The sequence below is a fragment of the Chlamydotis macqueenii genome, chromosome W, assembly GCF_036417535.1.
Source record: "Chlamydotis macqueenii isolate bChlMac1 chromosome W, bChlMac1.mat, whole genome shotgun sequence".
NCBI lineage: Eukaryota > Metazoa > Chordata > Aves > Otidiformes > Otididae > Chlamydotis > Chlamydotis macqueenii.
In genome coordinates, this window is record NC_141592.1 from 53,460,813 (window position 1) to 53,479,483 (window position 18,671).

Here is an 18,671-nt window from a genome sequence, read left to right on the forward strand (position 1 = left end):
AAAGACATGTAGACGTGGTGCTTAGGGACATGGTTTAGTGGTGGACTTGTCAGTGTTAAGTTTACGGTTGGACTTGATGATCTTGGAGGTCTTTTCCAACCTAAATGATTCTATGATTTTATTAATTAAGTGTTGTTTATGGCATCTGACTTGATTTCCTCCCAATGAGGTAATCTCACTGCTTAAAACTATCAGTTTCTGTATCTCAGTGCCTTATTCATGCTTAGACTTGTTAACCTGACTGGACTCGAGTACAGACATGAAGGATGTATGCCCTGGAGTAACCTTTAGATTAAGGCCCCTCTGTTGCAGAGACAGGGCCACAGTTTGGATGATAACTCTGTCTCCTCAGGCTTGGCATGAAGCAGACAGCCTGATGGTGTTGGCCAGAACCACTCTGCAGAACTCTTTTTTCCTGTGGGAACATAATAATAGAACTTATAATGGCTCAGGATTTGCTTGAACCCAGATGTCTGACATCTGGTCTGGATGACAGATTAGACTGTCAAGACTCTTTCTGCACATCTGGCAAACCGAGTTACAATTAGGTTTGTATTTTCAAGACTATTTAAGCAGCAGTGTACCAGTAAATGATTTGTTTTCTAGTAAAATCTTAGATTCTAAGTAACAAGAAAGCATTGTGAGAGACATTTGGTACTGCATCTTCCAGGTGAATACAGACCCTGGTGTTACCTTCTTGAGTAAATAATTGAGTTCATAATGAAAAATACCACTGGAGAGGAACACTTACTGTTATAGTCACTATGTAAGGAATGTATAATTGAAAGCTGAAATGTGTTCATACATATATTTTCAAACTATATAATGGGGTTATATTTGGAAAATATTGTTCTTTCATAAGTCATATACAGGCTTTTTAATTTTTAAATTGTGTGTTTTTACTATGTTAGTATTGATTCTATGTCTCTCTTTCCCAAGTAACAAGTGATAGGATCAGACAAAACAGCCTCTTTGTTGTGCCAGGGGAGGTTTAGATTGGATATTAGGAAAAATTTCTTTACCAAAAGGGTTATCAAGCACAGGCTGCCCAGGGAAGTGGTTGATTCACCATCCCTGGAGGTAATGGTGGACTTGGCAGTGTTAGGTTAAGAGTTGGACTGAATGATCTTAAGGGTCTTTTCCAACCTAAATGATTCTGTGATTCTACTGAAATATGGTTATTCCAGGAGTGAAGAACAGCAGGCGGTTGATGTACAAAACAGCAGCAGGAGGAGAGCTTTGACCAAGAGTACAATGGCAATCCCTGATCTCAGAAACAGCTTTGGGATATTTAGAGCAAATATGGAGCAAGTGGTCTTAATGGCTAATCATCAGAGGAGGGGAGGAAAAAAACCCAAACAAACAAAAAAAACCCAAAAAACAACCAAACAAAAAACCACAAACCCCAAACACAAATCTTTAGCAAAATGCTCATGCATAGTACTTGTTTACACATCAAAGATGTGGTAGAAATTTATGATTCATCAAATCAGGATATGAATGCAGAAGTTCATTTCAGTCTCCCACCTGATTTGTAGTTCTTTTTCCTGGTGCAAAAAGTTTATACATTCAGAGTTTTCTAGATACAGATACCAGAAATTTTTTTTCAGCAAATATAGGTGTAGGAGTCTGTCTGGGCTTATTCCCCAATATTTTTATAGCTGAAGGGATCACAAAACTGGATTATCTGCTGAAGTTCATTTTTAATTGCTGAAGGTTCAGGAGACTGCAAAGTTGGCTTGAAATCTCCCCTTTCTTCTGTAAACCACTTCCTGTTTGGAAGAAGATGAGTTCACAAATGTGAAAGTTATGAGAACAGAATATCTACTATTCTGCACTGCAGTACGAGGAAAAAAATATGTTCATTTGTTACGGAGAATGAGGTCTAGTACACAGTCTGCAACAACTTGGATTTGCCAAAGATTTGTGGCGAGACCTTTTAAGAAATAAATGCTTCGTAGATAGTGTAGCCTAAGTTAATACTAATAATTTGATTTTAATAACTAGCTCAGTTTTGGAATTAAGCATTTGGATGTAAAATGCTGAATGGTTTCCCCAAATATATTTTCTAGAATTAATCCTTCATGCAGTTTTTCTTTGATGCAGTATGTGGCATTAAGCATCTACTGGCATGACATCACAGAGGGATATTGGGCTCACCTTTTGGGCAAGGCCATTTTGGCTTGGCATCACTTTTAATGGGCAGGAATCACATAATTTTGGAACATCTCTGTGAACAGATTGTTTGTCATATACCAAGAATATATCTTGCTTTCTTACCACATCTACCAAAAATGATAGGAAAGAACTCCAGAAATAGGGCAATGATATTTTAATTATTTTCTCATTGTGTTGCTTATCGGCACTTACTTCTGCTCCCACTAAAGTCAGTGGAGGAGAGCTGGCCCATAGATTGTTTTCTGTGTGGGTTTATAGTTGTGGATTTCTTCACATAAATAAATGATAATCAAATCAGGTTTGCCCTGAGAGGTGCTGGAAGCCCCATCCCTGGAAACATTCAAGGCCAGGCTGGATGAGGCTCTGAGCAACCTGATCTAGTCAGGGATGTCCCTGCTCCTTGCAGGGGGGTTGGACTAGATTACCTTTGAAGGTCCCTTCCAACTCTAACCATTCTATGATTCTATGAAATATTATTTACAATTAAGCTTTTTAATAGGAGTTTTATATTGTCTTTCGCAAGTTCTTTTTTTCTTCTTTTCTCCTTTAAGCATGGAGTCATTGCTACAGCAGATGAAGAGTATTTTATTGAGCCTTTAAGGAATATAACAAAAATTTCCAGTAACTTAAATTATGAGAATGGTCATCCTCATGTTATATACAAAAAATCTGCCATGTACCAGCGACATCTCTATGATCATAGTCACTGTGGAGTCTCAGGTAAGTGAGTATGAGTGTCATTCCTTTTAAAAAATATAAATTAAGAATTATTTTAAAATATATTGCTTGGTTCATATATAAGGTACAGTGGAGAATGTAGCAATAGGAATCCTCCTTTTGGGTGATGCATTGACTACTGTTGAAAAGTAGTTTTGCTTTTTTTTGGATTCAGATCAAGAGTGTAATGTCTTTTCAAAAACTAAGATACTGGGAGTAAGTCTTGTTTTATTCTTGTGTTGTATACAGTGGTAATGGAGAGTACAGGCCTCCTCAAAATGTGCTATAAATGTACTTTGTTCCCCAACTGGAAAGCGTGATTGAGTTACTAAGTATTACAGCTCAATGTTTAGTAAGTGTTCCATCTCATTTGAGGAAATTAGATGTGTATTAAACATGTGTTAGTATTATGATTAGTAATATATTTGCAACTGGAGTCCAGATCTTTCTCATTTATGGAGGTTTATGGTGTTTTGATACTGGCTTTTGGTTCAGTAGGTTAACATTATTCCATGGTAGTTGAGATGTGATTTACAAGTGCCTTACAGGAAGGATTATATAGTTTTGATTGAGACATTTTCCTCGTAAAGCAGTTTTAACTTCCCCAAAAACAATTTTGAAGTACTCTTGGACGTGATTTTCACTTGCTTAAACTGAAGATGAAAACCCATTTCTTTAAGACAGCTTGGAGTAAATCTAATATTATTTTAGAGCACTAAAATAATGGGTTTTTACATAACAGAAAAATGTTCCAACCTTGTTGTTTGTTTATATCTCAGAAATAGCTTGTTCTTAAAAGTTCAGTCCTGAACAGTTGTATTCTGTAAGATTCAGTACACAGGACAGGCTGACAAATACTAATCTTAAAATAAAACAATATTACTGTTCATTGATGTAACTTATTTCAGTTTCTTTTGGAGGTTGTAACTTTTACTGCACCAGCTGACTAAACATACAGTGCAGATTGTGTACAAAGGCCCATGCTTGGGAGAGTGTTTTTCCTGAACGGTTCAGTTAACTGTGTTTTGACTCTACTTGTAGTCAATGTCAAACTTTATGTATGTAAGTTTGGAAGTGTTATTCCATCTACGTGCTTCTAATGACTGCAAAAAAGTCTCCTAACTACTATTGTCTGCCAACTGATAGTAAAATAAGAGTACTAATTTATGTGGATGCTCCAATTTATGCATTTTTTTGACAGACATCTGCAAAGCATCCATCTTTTTCTTTCATTCTGTAGGGAATGCTGTCACTTGAGCCTCTTGAAATAAGTGGAAGGATCATAAAATGTAGGACAATGCTATTTTTACCATTATAATAGAAAAAGAAAATGTATTGGCCTCTGTCAGATGTTATCTTTTAGATTAATACTTAGGAAGTCACTCTCCTCCAAGTGAGGACGAAGCAGTGGCAGCTAGTTGGATCACATTGCATCCAACTGTTCTAGTGGTATCTGTCATATGGATCATGGGTTGATCAGAGCTACATATCTTGCATGCATTTTTTTTGTGAAATGTGCAGTAATCTTTAACGTTTATTTCTTTGCATATTTGATGCTGCCTTTATTCTTGGAAGCTCCTGTGCATTTCCTGAGCTTTCACATCTGTCAAATCCTGAAGCCCTTAATTATTGAAATACAAAAGCACTGTTTTTTTCAAGCCTAAGACTACTCTCATGCTCATTCATCTCAGTTTCTCCTTTTTCTGTTGTTCTGTGTACTACTTCCACTGTATGAAAATTTCTGAAAAACTTTGCTCTCCCTCATAACTGCAAGGTCTTACTTTTCCAGATGATGTGCTATTTTAATGCTCTCCTCCTGGGTACCAAAAGCTTTTAAACTCATATTCTGAGTGCTGTTTCAGCTTTTATCCCAAAGTGACATGGCATCCAGAGCATCCTCAGAATATTTAAAAAGTAAAATCAAATATTAATTTTCAGTTCCTCAGCTTTTAGACTCTAGGACTGAAGTCAGGTTTACGGTAATAACTTTTTGCTGGCAGAGTACATCTTTGGGGCATTTGACTGTTTTTGGAAATTTTAAACACTCCTATTTTGTTATTGATTTTTATTTATTTATTTTTAAAAGTCTAAATACAGTTTAGACTGCGTTTTTACCAGTATATAATTTGTTTTGTTTGGGAGACTGATTTTTTAGCTCCACCTTCAGAACACTTTTGCCAGTACAACGTGCTGAGAGGAACCTGCTTGTGTAGCTGTGCCACTGTTCACGGTCTGGCAAGTTTCTCCTACTGTAATCTAGGCCTAAATTTATCATGTACCTGTTCTGTGTCAGGGAAGTGGTCAGGATTTTGAAGTGTTGAATAGAGACAAGGGGAGTGTAATTTTTTACCCTTCTGAGAAATGGCAATAATTGACAGAAAGTGGGGTAGGGAGCTTGGAGAAAGGATGATCAGAATTGATTGATATGAGCAAGTGATGAACTACTTCATAGTAGACAGTAGAATTACAGTGGCAAATACAAGAGAAGAATTGGAGAGGTAGAGATAAAAATATTTCCCTATTTAACATATAGTTTAGGTTCAGATAAGAATATGGGATAGAGTTGTGGCTGGCTTTCATAACTAAATTAGATTTCAAGCAGTTAGACATAATTTTTTAAAAATGTTAATATTTTGTATATATATTGTCATCAAGTTTACTATGTTTTATGAAATATAGCTGAAATCATTAAGGTCTTGTTAAGAAGTTGAGCACCTTCAAATTCCAATTGCTTCAATGGGATTTGAGGCCACTGGGTTATCTTGTAGAATGCTTTGTGAGATCAGCCTCTAGAAGAGTTAGATTTTATTCATTTATATTCTGTGCAAAACAGTAACATCATAGAATGGTTAGGGATGGTGGTTTTCCAAAGAAAGGATGTCTCTAAGCCATGGAGTAGGCAGGTACAACTGGGATGCCAAATGGAATTTGGTTTATAGCTTATACTTTTAATATTAAAGTAAATATTTAGGCACAGCATGTTAAAATTCTCCATTTTGCGACAAATTTCTTATAATATGGACTGCTTTTTGTGATATCCTTGTTTGACTGCATAGTTTATTGAAATGCTTATTTTACCTGATGCCTAATAGCATGCACTACATTAAGGTTGCAAAATAATTTTAATTATGATCCATTATTTTTACATTTGCACCATTTTAAGAAATATGCTTTTCTACTGAAAAGCTGTATGCTTGTATTTGTGCCTAGAGTTGAAATTCTGTTTTGTTGGAAGTATAAAATTACTTTACCTGCTTTGGAGTTGCAAGAACTTAAATAACCCTCTCAAAACAAAACAAAAAAAACCCTAACCCTTGTTACAGACTGTTTGGATGGGACTGAGAAACAACAAAAATTGACATATGAAAGCTGAGAAGTGGCAGATTATTTACGGATGGCTCTACTACCTGTTGCTGTATGTAGTGGTTTTATTTGTGCTGGACTTTAGAGTCAGTGTATCTAAAATGAAAAAAAATGCTTGTATATACATTGTTATTAAAATAGTAAGAAAAAGCAGCACTTCAAAATAAGTAGTTTTCCATTGTGTTGAGATCTATTTGTGTTTATGTGCTCTCCTCTCTCTCTTCACCTTTCATCCCCATCTAGGATCTCCAGAGGACTGACTTAGGAAAAATTGGGTACCATAGTTGTGAACTCCATGTCTATATACATTTGGATTTCTTTTCAGTTGCAATTTAAAACCTGATTTCCTGCTGTTGTAATTGTTACTTTGGGGTTAATTAGTGTTTGTGTGACTTTACCATTGTTGCTTTCTTTTACTTTCTGATAGTTATATTCAATGTTAATGCAAGTTTAAGGTTTTTTTAAATCTAGGAATATGGTGGAAAAATGACATAACTTATCACAGAACTACTTCTGTTAAATACATTGCAAACTTACTGACATGTTTTAGCTTTTTTAAGAAAACTGTCAGCATTATTTAGTGTTTTTAAAGTAAAACAGCATCAGCATTGTCATAGTTCAGCCCTGATCGGGACCAGACTACACAGTCTCTCTCACTCCCCTCACCCTCCGAGAGAATAGGGGGAGATAATATAAGGAAAAATGACTCAAGGTTTGAGATAAGGACAGGGAGAAATCCTTAAAGTTACCATTACGGGCAAAACAGACTCGACCTGGGGAAAACTATTCATTTATTTCTAAAACTAGCAGGATAATGAGACAGGGAACAAGATAACCTCCCCTACCCCTCCCTCTTCCCGGGCTTAACATTATCTCTACTACCTTCCCCCACACCAAGTGGCACAGGGGGGAAGAGGGAATGGGGGTTTATGGTCAGTTCATCACACATTGCTTTACACCACTCCTTCCTCATCAGAGGAAGGACTCCTCACATTCCTCCTCTGCTCCAGCGTGGGGTCCCTTCCACGGGCCACAGTCCTTCGTGAAACTGCTCCAGCGTGGGTCATCTCTTCCACAGGGTGCAGTCCCTCTAGAACAGCTGCCCCAGTGGGCCCTCCACAGGCCACAGCCTCCTTCAGGCCTCCACCTGCCCCAGTGTGGGGTCCTCCACAGGCTGCAGGTGGATCTCTGCCCCTCCACAGGCTGCAGGGGGACAGCCTGCTCCACCATGGTCTTCACCACAGGCTGCAGGGGAATCTTGGCCAGGAGCAGCATTACTCCTCCCCCTCCTTCTTCACTGACCTTGGCGTCTGCAGTCGTTCCTCACAACAGACTGGCAGACGCCTCTCAGGATCTTTTTTACATCTTATTCACTTCTCATCTCCTCTCCACTTCTTGCAGCCAGGCCAGGCCAAGTTGGGCCCAGTCAGCCGCCCAGCAGAAGGCTAGAGGTTGAGGGCCTGCAAGGCCCACAAGGCTCACACCTCCCCTTCTCTGCCCCTGCTCAGCTGCTTCACATATTCTCTTCTCCCCCCCCCCCCATTTTCCCCTTCTTAAATATGTTATCTCAGAGGCATTATCACAGAACATTCTGCTACCACTTGGCTTGGCCAGCAGCAGATCCGCCCTAGGCCCGGCCGAGTCCACTGAACAAAGGGGAGCGACTTCTAGCAGTTTCCTACAGAAGCTACCACCTGGGGCCTGCCTCACTAAACAAAACCAGAACAAGCATGATCCTGGAGCATGAGCCTAAGTACTCAGAATTGTTTTCAGCTTTCCCATTACTTTATGACCAGCCTAAGCTTCTCATCTGATAAGAAAAGGAGAAATGTTTTTGTGAAGCCTTCTGAGACCTTTGAAAAACACTATCAAGATGATTCCAAAATGATCTTATCTTTTTTCCTCTGAAAAATTTCTGCATGAACTCATAAGTTTTAAAACATTTAGAGTAGATTTTGCATATTTGAAAAGTTATGAATGAATGTTGAAGCAGTATTGCATTTCTAAAGTACTCTTAGCACTCTAAGAGCATCAGAAACTCTCAGACATCATTTGCCAAATTGCAATGAACAGCAGATTTTTTTAAAACATTACTACAGAGGTTGTCAGAGAAAGTTCCAGACATTCCTAAATAACTATTTGTGAGATTAAAATCTTTGAGCAATTAAAGGAACTTTGAATTTCCTAGAATAGAGATTAAAAAAAAAAGGAAAAAGCTTGGTATAGATTATAGAATCTTCAACAGGCTTTAATACTTGATATTATTTTTTAGAATGGCTGTAATCTTATACCCATTGCAGAACGAGGATAATTTCATTACTGGCATTTTGTCAACTACCAGGGTTTTTTTGTTTGTTTTTCAGCTTTTATAAAATTTGTACCTTTTGAGTCCACAGTGTTTGCTGTAACAATTATGTTACAACACTAACAGTAGGAATGCAGCAGCTTTGTTTTCCTGATTTTGACCTGAACATACATTCTTGTGGTGTAGTTACTTTCCTCTGAAAATAGTGTTCTTAGTTGAATTGCATAAAGCATTGTTTTTTCATAATGGTCCTTTGTGGAAAAGGGATACTTAATACACACAAAAATGTCAATTTTGCAGGGAAGGGTGGGTTCAAATTTGCCCTGAGAACAGAATTTCAAATGTAAAATAGGTTTATAGTGTTTGGTTTTGCTGATAATTACAGCTGTTTGGATTTTTTAACAATCAATCTGCTACATACAAAAAGTATTTTTTCTGTATGTTTCATGAAACAAGTAAAATAATGAACATATTTAAATTAAAATTAGTGTTAAAAATAACTATAGAAATTATCCCATGTCAGCTATTTTAAACTTCCTATTATAGTTAATTCATGAGGTAGTATCATGGTTTAGCCCCACTCAGCAGCTAAAATACCGCACAGTTGCTCGCTCACTCACTCCTCCCACTCCTGGGTTAAAATAAGAAAAATTTAAGAAAACAACAGAGGAAAAGAAAACAGATATGGAAAACAAAAACAGAATACACTTAAGTTTATAATTTACAGTACAAGAGCTCACAGTGGATCCTGATACCCAGCTCCTTCTCAAGTAGCAAAACCTACCTCTTACCACCCTCCTCACTGATATACTGAGCACGATGTCCCATGGGATGGAAGAGCCCTTTGGCCAATTTCAGTAAACTTACCCCAGCTGTTGGCTAATTGGTAACTTATCCCAGCTGTGTCCCCCAGCCACAGGGGCCACCAGCTCCAGTTCTCCTCCCAGCTCAGGTGAAAATTAACTCTATCCTAGCCAGAGCCAGGACAGGTAGATAAAATATAATCTGATAGCTTTCTTAAGATAGAAGTAATTTATTTGTCCCAAAAACTATTAGGCATGTAAGCATAATTGCTTAATAATTCCAGAGTTTCACAGGAGACGAAAAAGCTTTTTTGGTGCTTATCAGCGCATTTAATTCCTTAGTATATTTTGATACCTTTTACCTTAATTTTGAATTTTTGATTTCCAGGTTTTTTTTTTCCAAATATTATACCTGTCTTATTCTTATCCTTAAAATTCTAAAATGTGCTTGTGTTTAACTATAACTAATCTTTAGTATTAACATAGATGTGCAGAATCAGATCTGTTAAGAGGTGATAATTTATTATCCTAAGTCAGGTTAAGGAGAGTTGAGAATATTAGAACTCAAAGTTGTTTTTCCATTAGGTAAGGTATTTAAAAATAAAATTTAGACAATAAATTTAATTTTCCTTTGCCTCAAGAAAGACTTAGTTTTAGAAGCTTGAAGATCATAATCTCAACATAAACCAGCTGCATTTGAATTAGTTTTACTAATGACTCCTCTGAAGTGTTTAATTATTTTGGTTCCTAGACCTCACAAGAAGCGGTAAACCTTGGTGGATGAGTGATGCATCTGCTTTTCCAATTTCACTTCCAGTCAATGACACATTAAGTAGTCATAGTCGACAGAAGAGATCAGTAAGCCTTGAACGGTTTGTGGAAACGCTGGTAGTAGCAGACAAAATGATGGTGGGATACCATGGTCGCAAAGACATTGAGCACTACGTTTTGAGTGTGATGAATATTGTAAGTTTCATCCCTCTCTGTGTTCATATGAATATGCATGTTCTGAAATAATAAAGCAACTGTAAAGTATTTCTTTACTGGCATGAATAATGCCTTAAAATGTGTATCAACTTGCAGGAATTAATAGTTGAAATATGGAAAATGTTAGCATTGTGGGAAAAATGCAGTACTGTTTCTGTCAAGAAATATGCTGTGATCACTTTTAAATTGTTTGTCTTTGATTTTACATTCATATCATTACATTTACGTTATACAGTTTTATTCTGTTTAAGTCGACAGTCTTAACGCTCCTTATGCTGCATGGATTTTAAAACAAGGTATAAATGATTTTGACTGAAAAGTATGACTGAAGAACTTTATTTTTTTTAACTAAATGGTCATTTGTTGATCCAAAAATAACTCTCTATTCATGTGATAATGATAATTAACATTATGAAATTACACTGATCAGGAAAATAGGTTAATTTTTAACCATTTAGGAAATAAGTAGTGTTTCTTGTCTGACTTAGTGCCTTTTCTTATTTTCTGGAGGTCAGGTTGCCAAACTTTATCGTGATTCCAGTCTAGGAAACGTTGTGAATATTATAGTGACACGTTTAATTGTCCTCACTGAAGATCAGGTAAGAGCTGTTGCACTTAAATTTTATATCCCTGAAATACAAGTTACGCTAATGTGTAATATAGGTTTAATTTCATTGTTGCTTGAAATGGCTACATCTCATTACAAATCTATCTTGTAATCTTTCATTACTTTAATCAAGATAAAACAGTTCAAAGGAATGTTCCTCACGTATCATATCAAAATATCTGTTCTTCAGGCGATTATTAATACACCTTTGGAGATATCAGTATTATTTTTAGGTCTATATTTTGATATTCTGATTTTTTAAAATTGACATAATAATTACTAAAGTTGAAGCAGAAAGAATGCCTGTTCAGATGAACTTGAGGTCAGATTTAAGAGATAAAATTTGTCAAGAAGAGTTTATTCCTAGAAACCACTGCTTCTAATTGTAGTCCCATTTTAGTCTTCAAAAGGCTTACCGACTGACCTTAGTAATTTGTTTGGAACACTTCTGGTATGCATGTTGTATTGCAGCCAAACTTGGAGATAAACCACCATGCAGACAAGTCCCTTGATAGCTTCTGTAAATGGCAGAAATCCATTCTCTACCACCAAAGTGATGGAAACACCATTCCAGAAAATGGGATTGCCCACCATGATAATGCGGTTCTTATTACTAGGTATGGTCATTAAAAGTATTGTGTTTATTTTATTTTATTTCTGTAGCTTTTTTATTTTTAATATATATAGACTAGTTTTAAAGTAATATAATTCGTAGATAATCTTAAGAGGAGGAAAAATAATAGATGGCTTGTCTTAAATATATCGAACTATTAAACTATAGATGAAGAATTTGGAAAAGTAAGGTCTACAAATTACTTGCTTCTGCTGTTATTTTAACTTTAAAAAAGTATGCCAGTAGAACAGATGGATCCTGTTGAACATTTTTATACCTTTATAACTGAAAATAATTCATAAGATTATTGATAATATAAGTGTGGGAAATGTTTTGTTAACCATATATAATGGTTTTTTATAAGAATTTCAAGCTAGAACCTCAACTACTGTAATAGTATTTTCCTACTGAAACAACAGGTTCTTACAGATTCAGGCAATGTGAGAATCTGCTTTGTAGCTGTTTTGATTTATTATGCTTCGTTAAGATGAGAACTGTCAGTTTTAATAGGTAGTTTCAAAGCCTGTGTATTTGTTTGCTTCTATTCCACCCTTACTGTGATAGATTCAACAAAGCTTGTGCTGTAATCTTGCAATCCTGGTAAACATATTTCTGTTTGTCCTCTGCAGTTATGAGTAGGCAACTGTACTTTCTTAGGAGATCAGTTTCCTCATTGTTTAAGGACAATATTTATTCTTTTCTATTTTGTTTAAATAGCAGCAGATGCAGCAGCAATAATTTGGATTTGGATCTTTGTATTATAATTTCTGTTTTCCAGGACAAATTCTCTACTTCTCTGTATGTGACCTATTTGTGAAATCATTGTGTTCAATACATAAATTTTTAAAATAGTGATTATAATAATTGATCTTTCCTGTAATTTTGCATAAAAGGTGTAATAGTGGCTGAGTTTTTGGGGGCTGGGTGGTTTTTGTTTGTTTTGGTTTTTGTATAATGAACAATATTTTTTTGGAGAGGAAGGAAAAGCTAATGAATCTCTTGCATGTATTTTTACATTCATATTTCAAATAGAATTGTTATGGGTGGTCATTAATACTACATAATAACAATTAGAATTATTAAATGCCAAAGTAATTTAGAGAGCAGTTATAGTCCAGAAAGTTTTTATTTATTTAAAAAGTCTGTAATATTTAAAAAAAATTGAATGAAATAAAAAATAAAATACAGTTACATTCTAAGATCTTGAGTCCTCCTCACCTAAGGCCTTTGTTTATGCTCAATTTTTTTGCATACAATCATAGAATCATAGAATATTTAGAGTTGGAAGGGACCTTTAAAGGTCATCTAGTCCAACCCCCCTGCAAGGAGCAGGGACATCTTCGAGTAGATCAGGCTGCTCAGGGCCTCATCCAACGTGGCCTTGAATGTTTCCAGGGATGGGGCATCCACCACCTCTCTGGGCAACCTTTTCCAGTGTTCTACCACCTTCATTGTAAAAAATGTTTTCCTTATGTCTAGTCTGAATCTACCTCCTATTTTAAAACCATTACCCCTGTATTTGTGCTTGGGATTGCCCCGACCCATGTGCAGGACCTTGCACTTGGCCTGGTTGAACTTCATGAGGTTTGCACAGGCCCACCTCTCCAGCCTGTCAAGGTCCCTCTGGATGGCATCCCTCCCCTCCATCGTGTTGACGGCACCGCACAGCTTGGCATCATCGGCGAACTTGCTGAGGGTGCGCTCTATCCCACTGTCCATGTTGCCAACAAAGATGTTGAACAGGGCCGATCCCAATACCGGCCCCTGAGGAACGCCCCTCGTGACTGGTCTCCACATGGACATGGAGCCGTTGACCACCACTCTCTGAGTGCGACCAACCAGCCAACTCCTTATCCACCGAGTGGTCCGTCCATCAAACCCATGTCTCTCTAGTTTAGAGAGAAGGATGTCGTGTGGGACAATGTCAAATGCCTTGCACAAGTCCAGGTAGATGATATCCGTTGCTCATCCCTTGTCCACCAATGCTGTCACCCCATCATAGAAGGCCACCAAATTGGTCAGGCACTATTTGCCCTCAGTGAAGCCATGTTGGCTGTCACCAACCACCTCCTTGCTCTCCATGTGCCTTAGCATGGTTTCCAGGAGAATCTGCTCCATGACCTTGCCAGGCACAGAGGTAGTTCCTTCACTAGGGCTGCTCACATGTGAAATTAAATACATCTTTACAGCTGTGCTACACATCAAGCTTTTACTGGCTTTAGACAGTGAGTGAAAAAGTATAACCCATAGGTGGGTATGGGTGTGTCAGTCGAAGCTCCCCAGTATGTATGTGTAAGCTGCATTGGCAACACTACATTTTTACTGTTATGGCTGAATAACTTGATGTTTTCTTAGTGTTATTCTGGCACTGCAAAGCACAGTTGTTTATTTTCTTTCACTGTTGTACTTTACTGTATTTTATTACTGAATATTCTGTACTGACTTCCCTATTCTGGTAGGATGTTCCCAGCATAGTTATGAACAGTTCCGTGTTCCAGATGAAGGCTTAAGTCAATGCTAACTTGCAGGTCTTTAACTGCAAAAGGAGCAAGATTCCAGAGAACATGAATAATACCTCTTGAAAATTAAGTTTTTCAGCAAGAAATAGTAAATATTAAGGGCTTAGTTTGTTCTTCATTATGGGGGCTTAGTAATTATATAAGTATGCTGTAGAGTTTCTTTAGGACTTGTATATGCTATCTTTTAAAAAGGGACATAAGAATTAACTTTCAAGTTTATTTCTAAGAAGTTTACACTTTTAAGTATATACCTATATTTTAAATTAACGAAGTGCCTCAATGTAGCATCAGCAGGCTAGTAATACCTACCTTTATAAAGCATTGCTGAACTTTTAAGTTCAGTTATATATGCTTTCACGATAGAATGCTTGTATACATTTATTTACTTTAATAATTGCAATTTCTAAAAATAATCCAAAATGCTACACTAATCAGTTTGAATGAATCAATCAGACTTTTACTGAAACTGCTAGCTATCCTGGCTCTTACTAATAAAATGTATCAGCATATATATGAAAAATTGATTTTTCTTTTTTTTTGGGGGGGGGTTTGAATGAGTAAAGTAAAATTTGTATTAATATAAACATGTAAATACATTAATTTCAAATAATTCTAAATTACTTACTGAAATGGTAACATGCTTGTTTTCATTCTGTTTTGGATATCTCACCTGATGAACCAGAGTTAATGCATTATATGTAAAAGAGAAGGATGTAGCTACTGTGCTTTAAACTCCTAAAGTGTTGGAGTGTAACCTAAATTACTAATTTAGTAATTTTTGATCATTGTGTATATTACTATTTTATGGAAAGTAGGAAAGCTTCAGTTCACCATTCTGAATATAGTTCTGCATTGATCAAAACCAGATTTTTCAGTAATTGATTGATTTTTAAATATTACCTAGTTCTAGCTGAGTACTTAGGTTTGCAACTATAACAGTCTTTATCTGAAATGTGGGACAAAGTTTTTAAGAAAAGGAGTCATTATCTTCATCCACAGAATCATAGAATCATAGAATCTTTAAGGTTGGAAAAGACCTCCAAGATCATCAACCTAACACCACCATGCCTACTAAACCATGTACTGGAGTGCCACGCCTACATGTTTTTTGAACACCTCCAGGGATGGTGATTCCACCACTTCTTTGGGCAGCCTGTTCCAGTGCCTGACCACTCTTTCAGTAAAGAAATTTTTCCTAATATACAACCTAAACCTCCCCTGCCGCAAGTTGAGGCCATTTCCTCTTGTCCATGCAAATGAGGACAGCACCCCAGCTTTTCTTAGAAACAGATGGCTTTCCTCCATGATACTTTCAAAGATCACATGCTCTGATCTGGAAGAAAAATAAACCAGTATTATGGGTGCAGATTTCCTAAGAGTGTCTGCTTGACCAACCTAGACAGATTTTGTAATCTAAAGTAGCTGTATCCTAAAACCAGGTAGCCTCACTGGCGTGAAAGTGTGCCTACTAAGTCCTATGGAGATTATGTTACCATGCCTGCTAAGCCACTGGTCTTTGGACAGGAGCCTACCTATGTTCCATGTGCCTGGTGTGCAGACTTCTCTGTCATGGTCCTGCATGCACCTCACATTCTGCAGAGCACTTATTTTACTAGGTGGGTAGGGAATTGCAGAAAACTTCTTAGCTGATAATAAAAAATAAGGCAGATAAGAGACTGGTCCAACTAAGAGCCTGATTCTCAATCTGTAGAGCAAAATTGTTGTGATGGAACTATGATATTGCTTGCACAAATATGGTAACAAAAATAATGTGCATTTTCAACTCGCTGTGGTGAGTATTAGGAATGATTTAACAACTTCAATGCTGCCAGATTTTATGCTGTAGGCATAAAAATTATAATTAGCAGGATCGTTTCCTGATGATGTTGACAGCAGAAGCATCTTCCTTCAGTTTCATTGGGGAGCTTCTGAGTGTCCCTGAAATGGGTGAGAATTAGATACCTTCTTGTGAAATTAACACAAGGGTGAGTAGCAGGCCTCATACAGGGTGCTTATTACAGAGTCTTGGGATATCGGATGACGCGAATAGCAATTACCCAGAACACTGATAATAGTTTTTTGAGTGTTATTGTGACTTTGCTTTCTTTTATTCATTTACTTCAGAACTTTTGTTCATATTTTCCAAGTCTTAAATCAAGTTAAGTGCTTAATGTTATTTCAAGATAAGACTGTGATTGAATTAAGATTCTAAAACAATGACAGCTGGGTTTTTTTGTGCAGAGTTCCCTCTTTGGAATTTCACCTAGATTTTTTCTGTTTGATACTATATTTATGTCTTAGACTTTAATATTTTATCCCGTAATTGTCTAAATTGGGTTCTTGGGAGTGAGTGACAGTAAAATACGTGACAGACTTTACTTATGAATTTGATTGATAATGTCATGCTGTTTTGACAGTGTCTTCTTTTTTCCATGAAGTGACTTTGACTTTAGATAAACCTAGTGGATCCTTAAAATTCTTTCGTATTTTAAAAAAAAGAAGGTGTAAAACCTTGTATGATTCTCTTATCTCAAGTCTTTCAATAGACAAAAAATTAGTCTTTATATTTGGTTCCTGTAGTCCTGCATCACTAATATGATAATCTCATTTTTTAGCAAAATTAGTGTCAGGTTCTCCGATTTATTGTTTTAGGACTCAGTGTAAGTTTTGAGAGTCTCTGTATATTCTCCTTTGTGCATCCCACCTGCAACTTAGAAGTAGCTATTTGCCTTTTTGAAGTGAGTTCTTGCTTGTTTGCTGGGTTTGTGTTTTTTTGGGGGGGGTTTTGTGTATGTAGTGTGGTATTGTATTTTTGGCAGCCTGCTGACTTTTTTGTTTCTTCAAAAACTCTCTAAGAAAGATAGTCTACATAGTTTACCTTAAAAAATGTATGCTATGATAGTTTCTTATTTTTGAAGAACAGTTAACTCAGCTTCCCTTCCATTTCAATCAATTGCTTCCTTCTCTTGATCTTAAAGATCATAAAGTAAGGAAATTGTTGAAACGGTATGTAATTTTGGGTTCCTGGCACTTTTAGATCATGAAATTCCCGAGCAATGCCTTGGTTAACTTGCAAGCATATATATTATGAACACAACATTGCTTATCCTGTGCACCTGCACAGAATGGTAAGGGCCAGAGGGTTGTATTCTGAGTTACGCTTTGTAGCAAGGGTGGAGAGGATGATAAAAGTGAAAAATGTCTGTCTTTTTTCTTTTTATTTTGTCTTCTTTTACACCCTAAGAGTTCTACATTTTTTTTTCTGTAGCTCCAGATGGTTAGTTTGTTTTGTCCAGGTACTAAATACCTGTTTTTCCAAATGACATATGTGACTGACTGTATAAACCTTGCAGCAATGGAGTCTTTTCCTGCTAGGTGGGAAAATCCTGAGCTGTTCATTTGCCTCCTAGCGTGACAGTAGACCAAGTAAAAGGTGTACCAAACAGCCCATAGGGAAGACAGATTAAAGTGGAAGTTGAGATGTGAGTATGGAACTCCAAAGGGGCAGAACTTGGTCCTTGAGATACAAATGTTTTAAATGGAGAAACATTTGAAACTTCACTCACTTAAAGAGACAGTACTTCTCAAAAGTCATTACATGAAATGTCTGTTCTGGTTTTGTAAGTGAGGGGGGGCCTAAGGTGGTAGCTTCTGTAGGAAACTGCTAGAAGTCACTCCCCTTTGTTTAGTGGACTCGGCCGGGCCTAGGGCGGACCCGCTGCTGGCCAAGGCCAAGCCAATTGGTAGCAGAATGTCCCGTGATAACGCCTCTGCGATAATGTATTTAAGTAGGGGAAAACAGAAAAAAAAACAGAAGAGATGTGAAGCAGCTGAGCAGGGGGCAGAGAGGGGGAGGCGCGAGCCTCATGGGCCTTGCAGGCCTCACCCTCTGGCCTCCCGCCGGGCAGCCGACTGGGCCCAACTCGGCCCTGCCTGGCTGCAAGAAGCGGAGAGGAGATGAGAAGTGAATAAGATGTAAAAAGGATCCTGAGAGGCGTCTGCCAGCCTGTTGTGAGGAACGGCTGCAGACGCCAAGGTCAGTTCAGAAGGAGGGGGAGGAGTAACGCGGCTCCTGGCCAAGATTCCTCTGCAACTCGTGGTGAAGACCATGGTGGAGCGGGTTGTCCCCCTGCAGCCCATGGAGGTCCACGGAGGGGCAGAGATCCACCTGCAGCCCATGGAGGACCCCACACTGGGGGAGGTGGAGGCCTGAAGGAGGCTGTGGCCCGTGGAGGGCCCGCTGGGACAGCTGTTCTGGAGGGACTGCACCCCGTGGAAGAAACAACCCACGCTGGAGCAGTTTCACGAAGGACTGTGGCCTGTGGGAGGGACCCCACGCTGGAGCAGAGGAGGAATGCGAGGAGTTCTTCCCCCGACGATGATACAGGAGCGTAAAACAACGCGTGATGAACTGACCGTGACCCCCATTCCCTTTCCCCCCCCCCGTGCCGCTTGGGAGGGGAAGGTAGTAGAGATAATGTTAAGCCCGGGAAGAGGGAGGGGTGGGGGGAGGTTATCTTGTTCCCTGTCTCATTCTCCTGCTAGTTTTAGAAATAAATGAATAGTTTTCCCCAAGTCG

General features: G+C 37.8%; 1 protein-coding gene across 1 annotated transcript in view; it reads left to right on the top strand.

Annotated features, from left to right (window-relative positions):
- Positions 1 to 18,671, top strand: part of LOC147596814 (A disintegrin and metalloproteinase with thrombospondin motifs 6-like) — a 217,315-nt gene that overhangs the window by 8,469 nt on the left and 190,175 nt on the right. The window contains exons 3-6 of the mRNA XM_086769521.1: positions 2,730 to 2,898; positions 10,118 to 10,332; positions 10,869 to 10,952; positions 11,432 to 11,577. Of these exons, the coding sequence (XP_086625647.1) occupies positions 2,730 to 2,898; positions 10,118 to 10,332; positions 10,869 to 10,952; positions 11,432 to 11,577 (614 nt within the window). The remainder of the gene's footprint in view (positions 1 to 2,729; positions 2,899 to 10,117; positions 10,333 to 10,868; positions 10,953 to 11,431; positions 11,578 to 18,671) is intronic.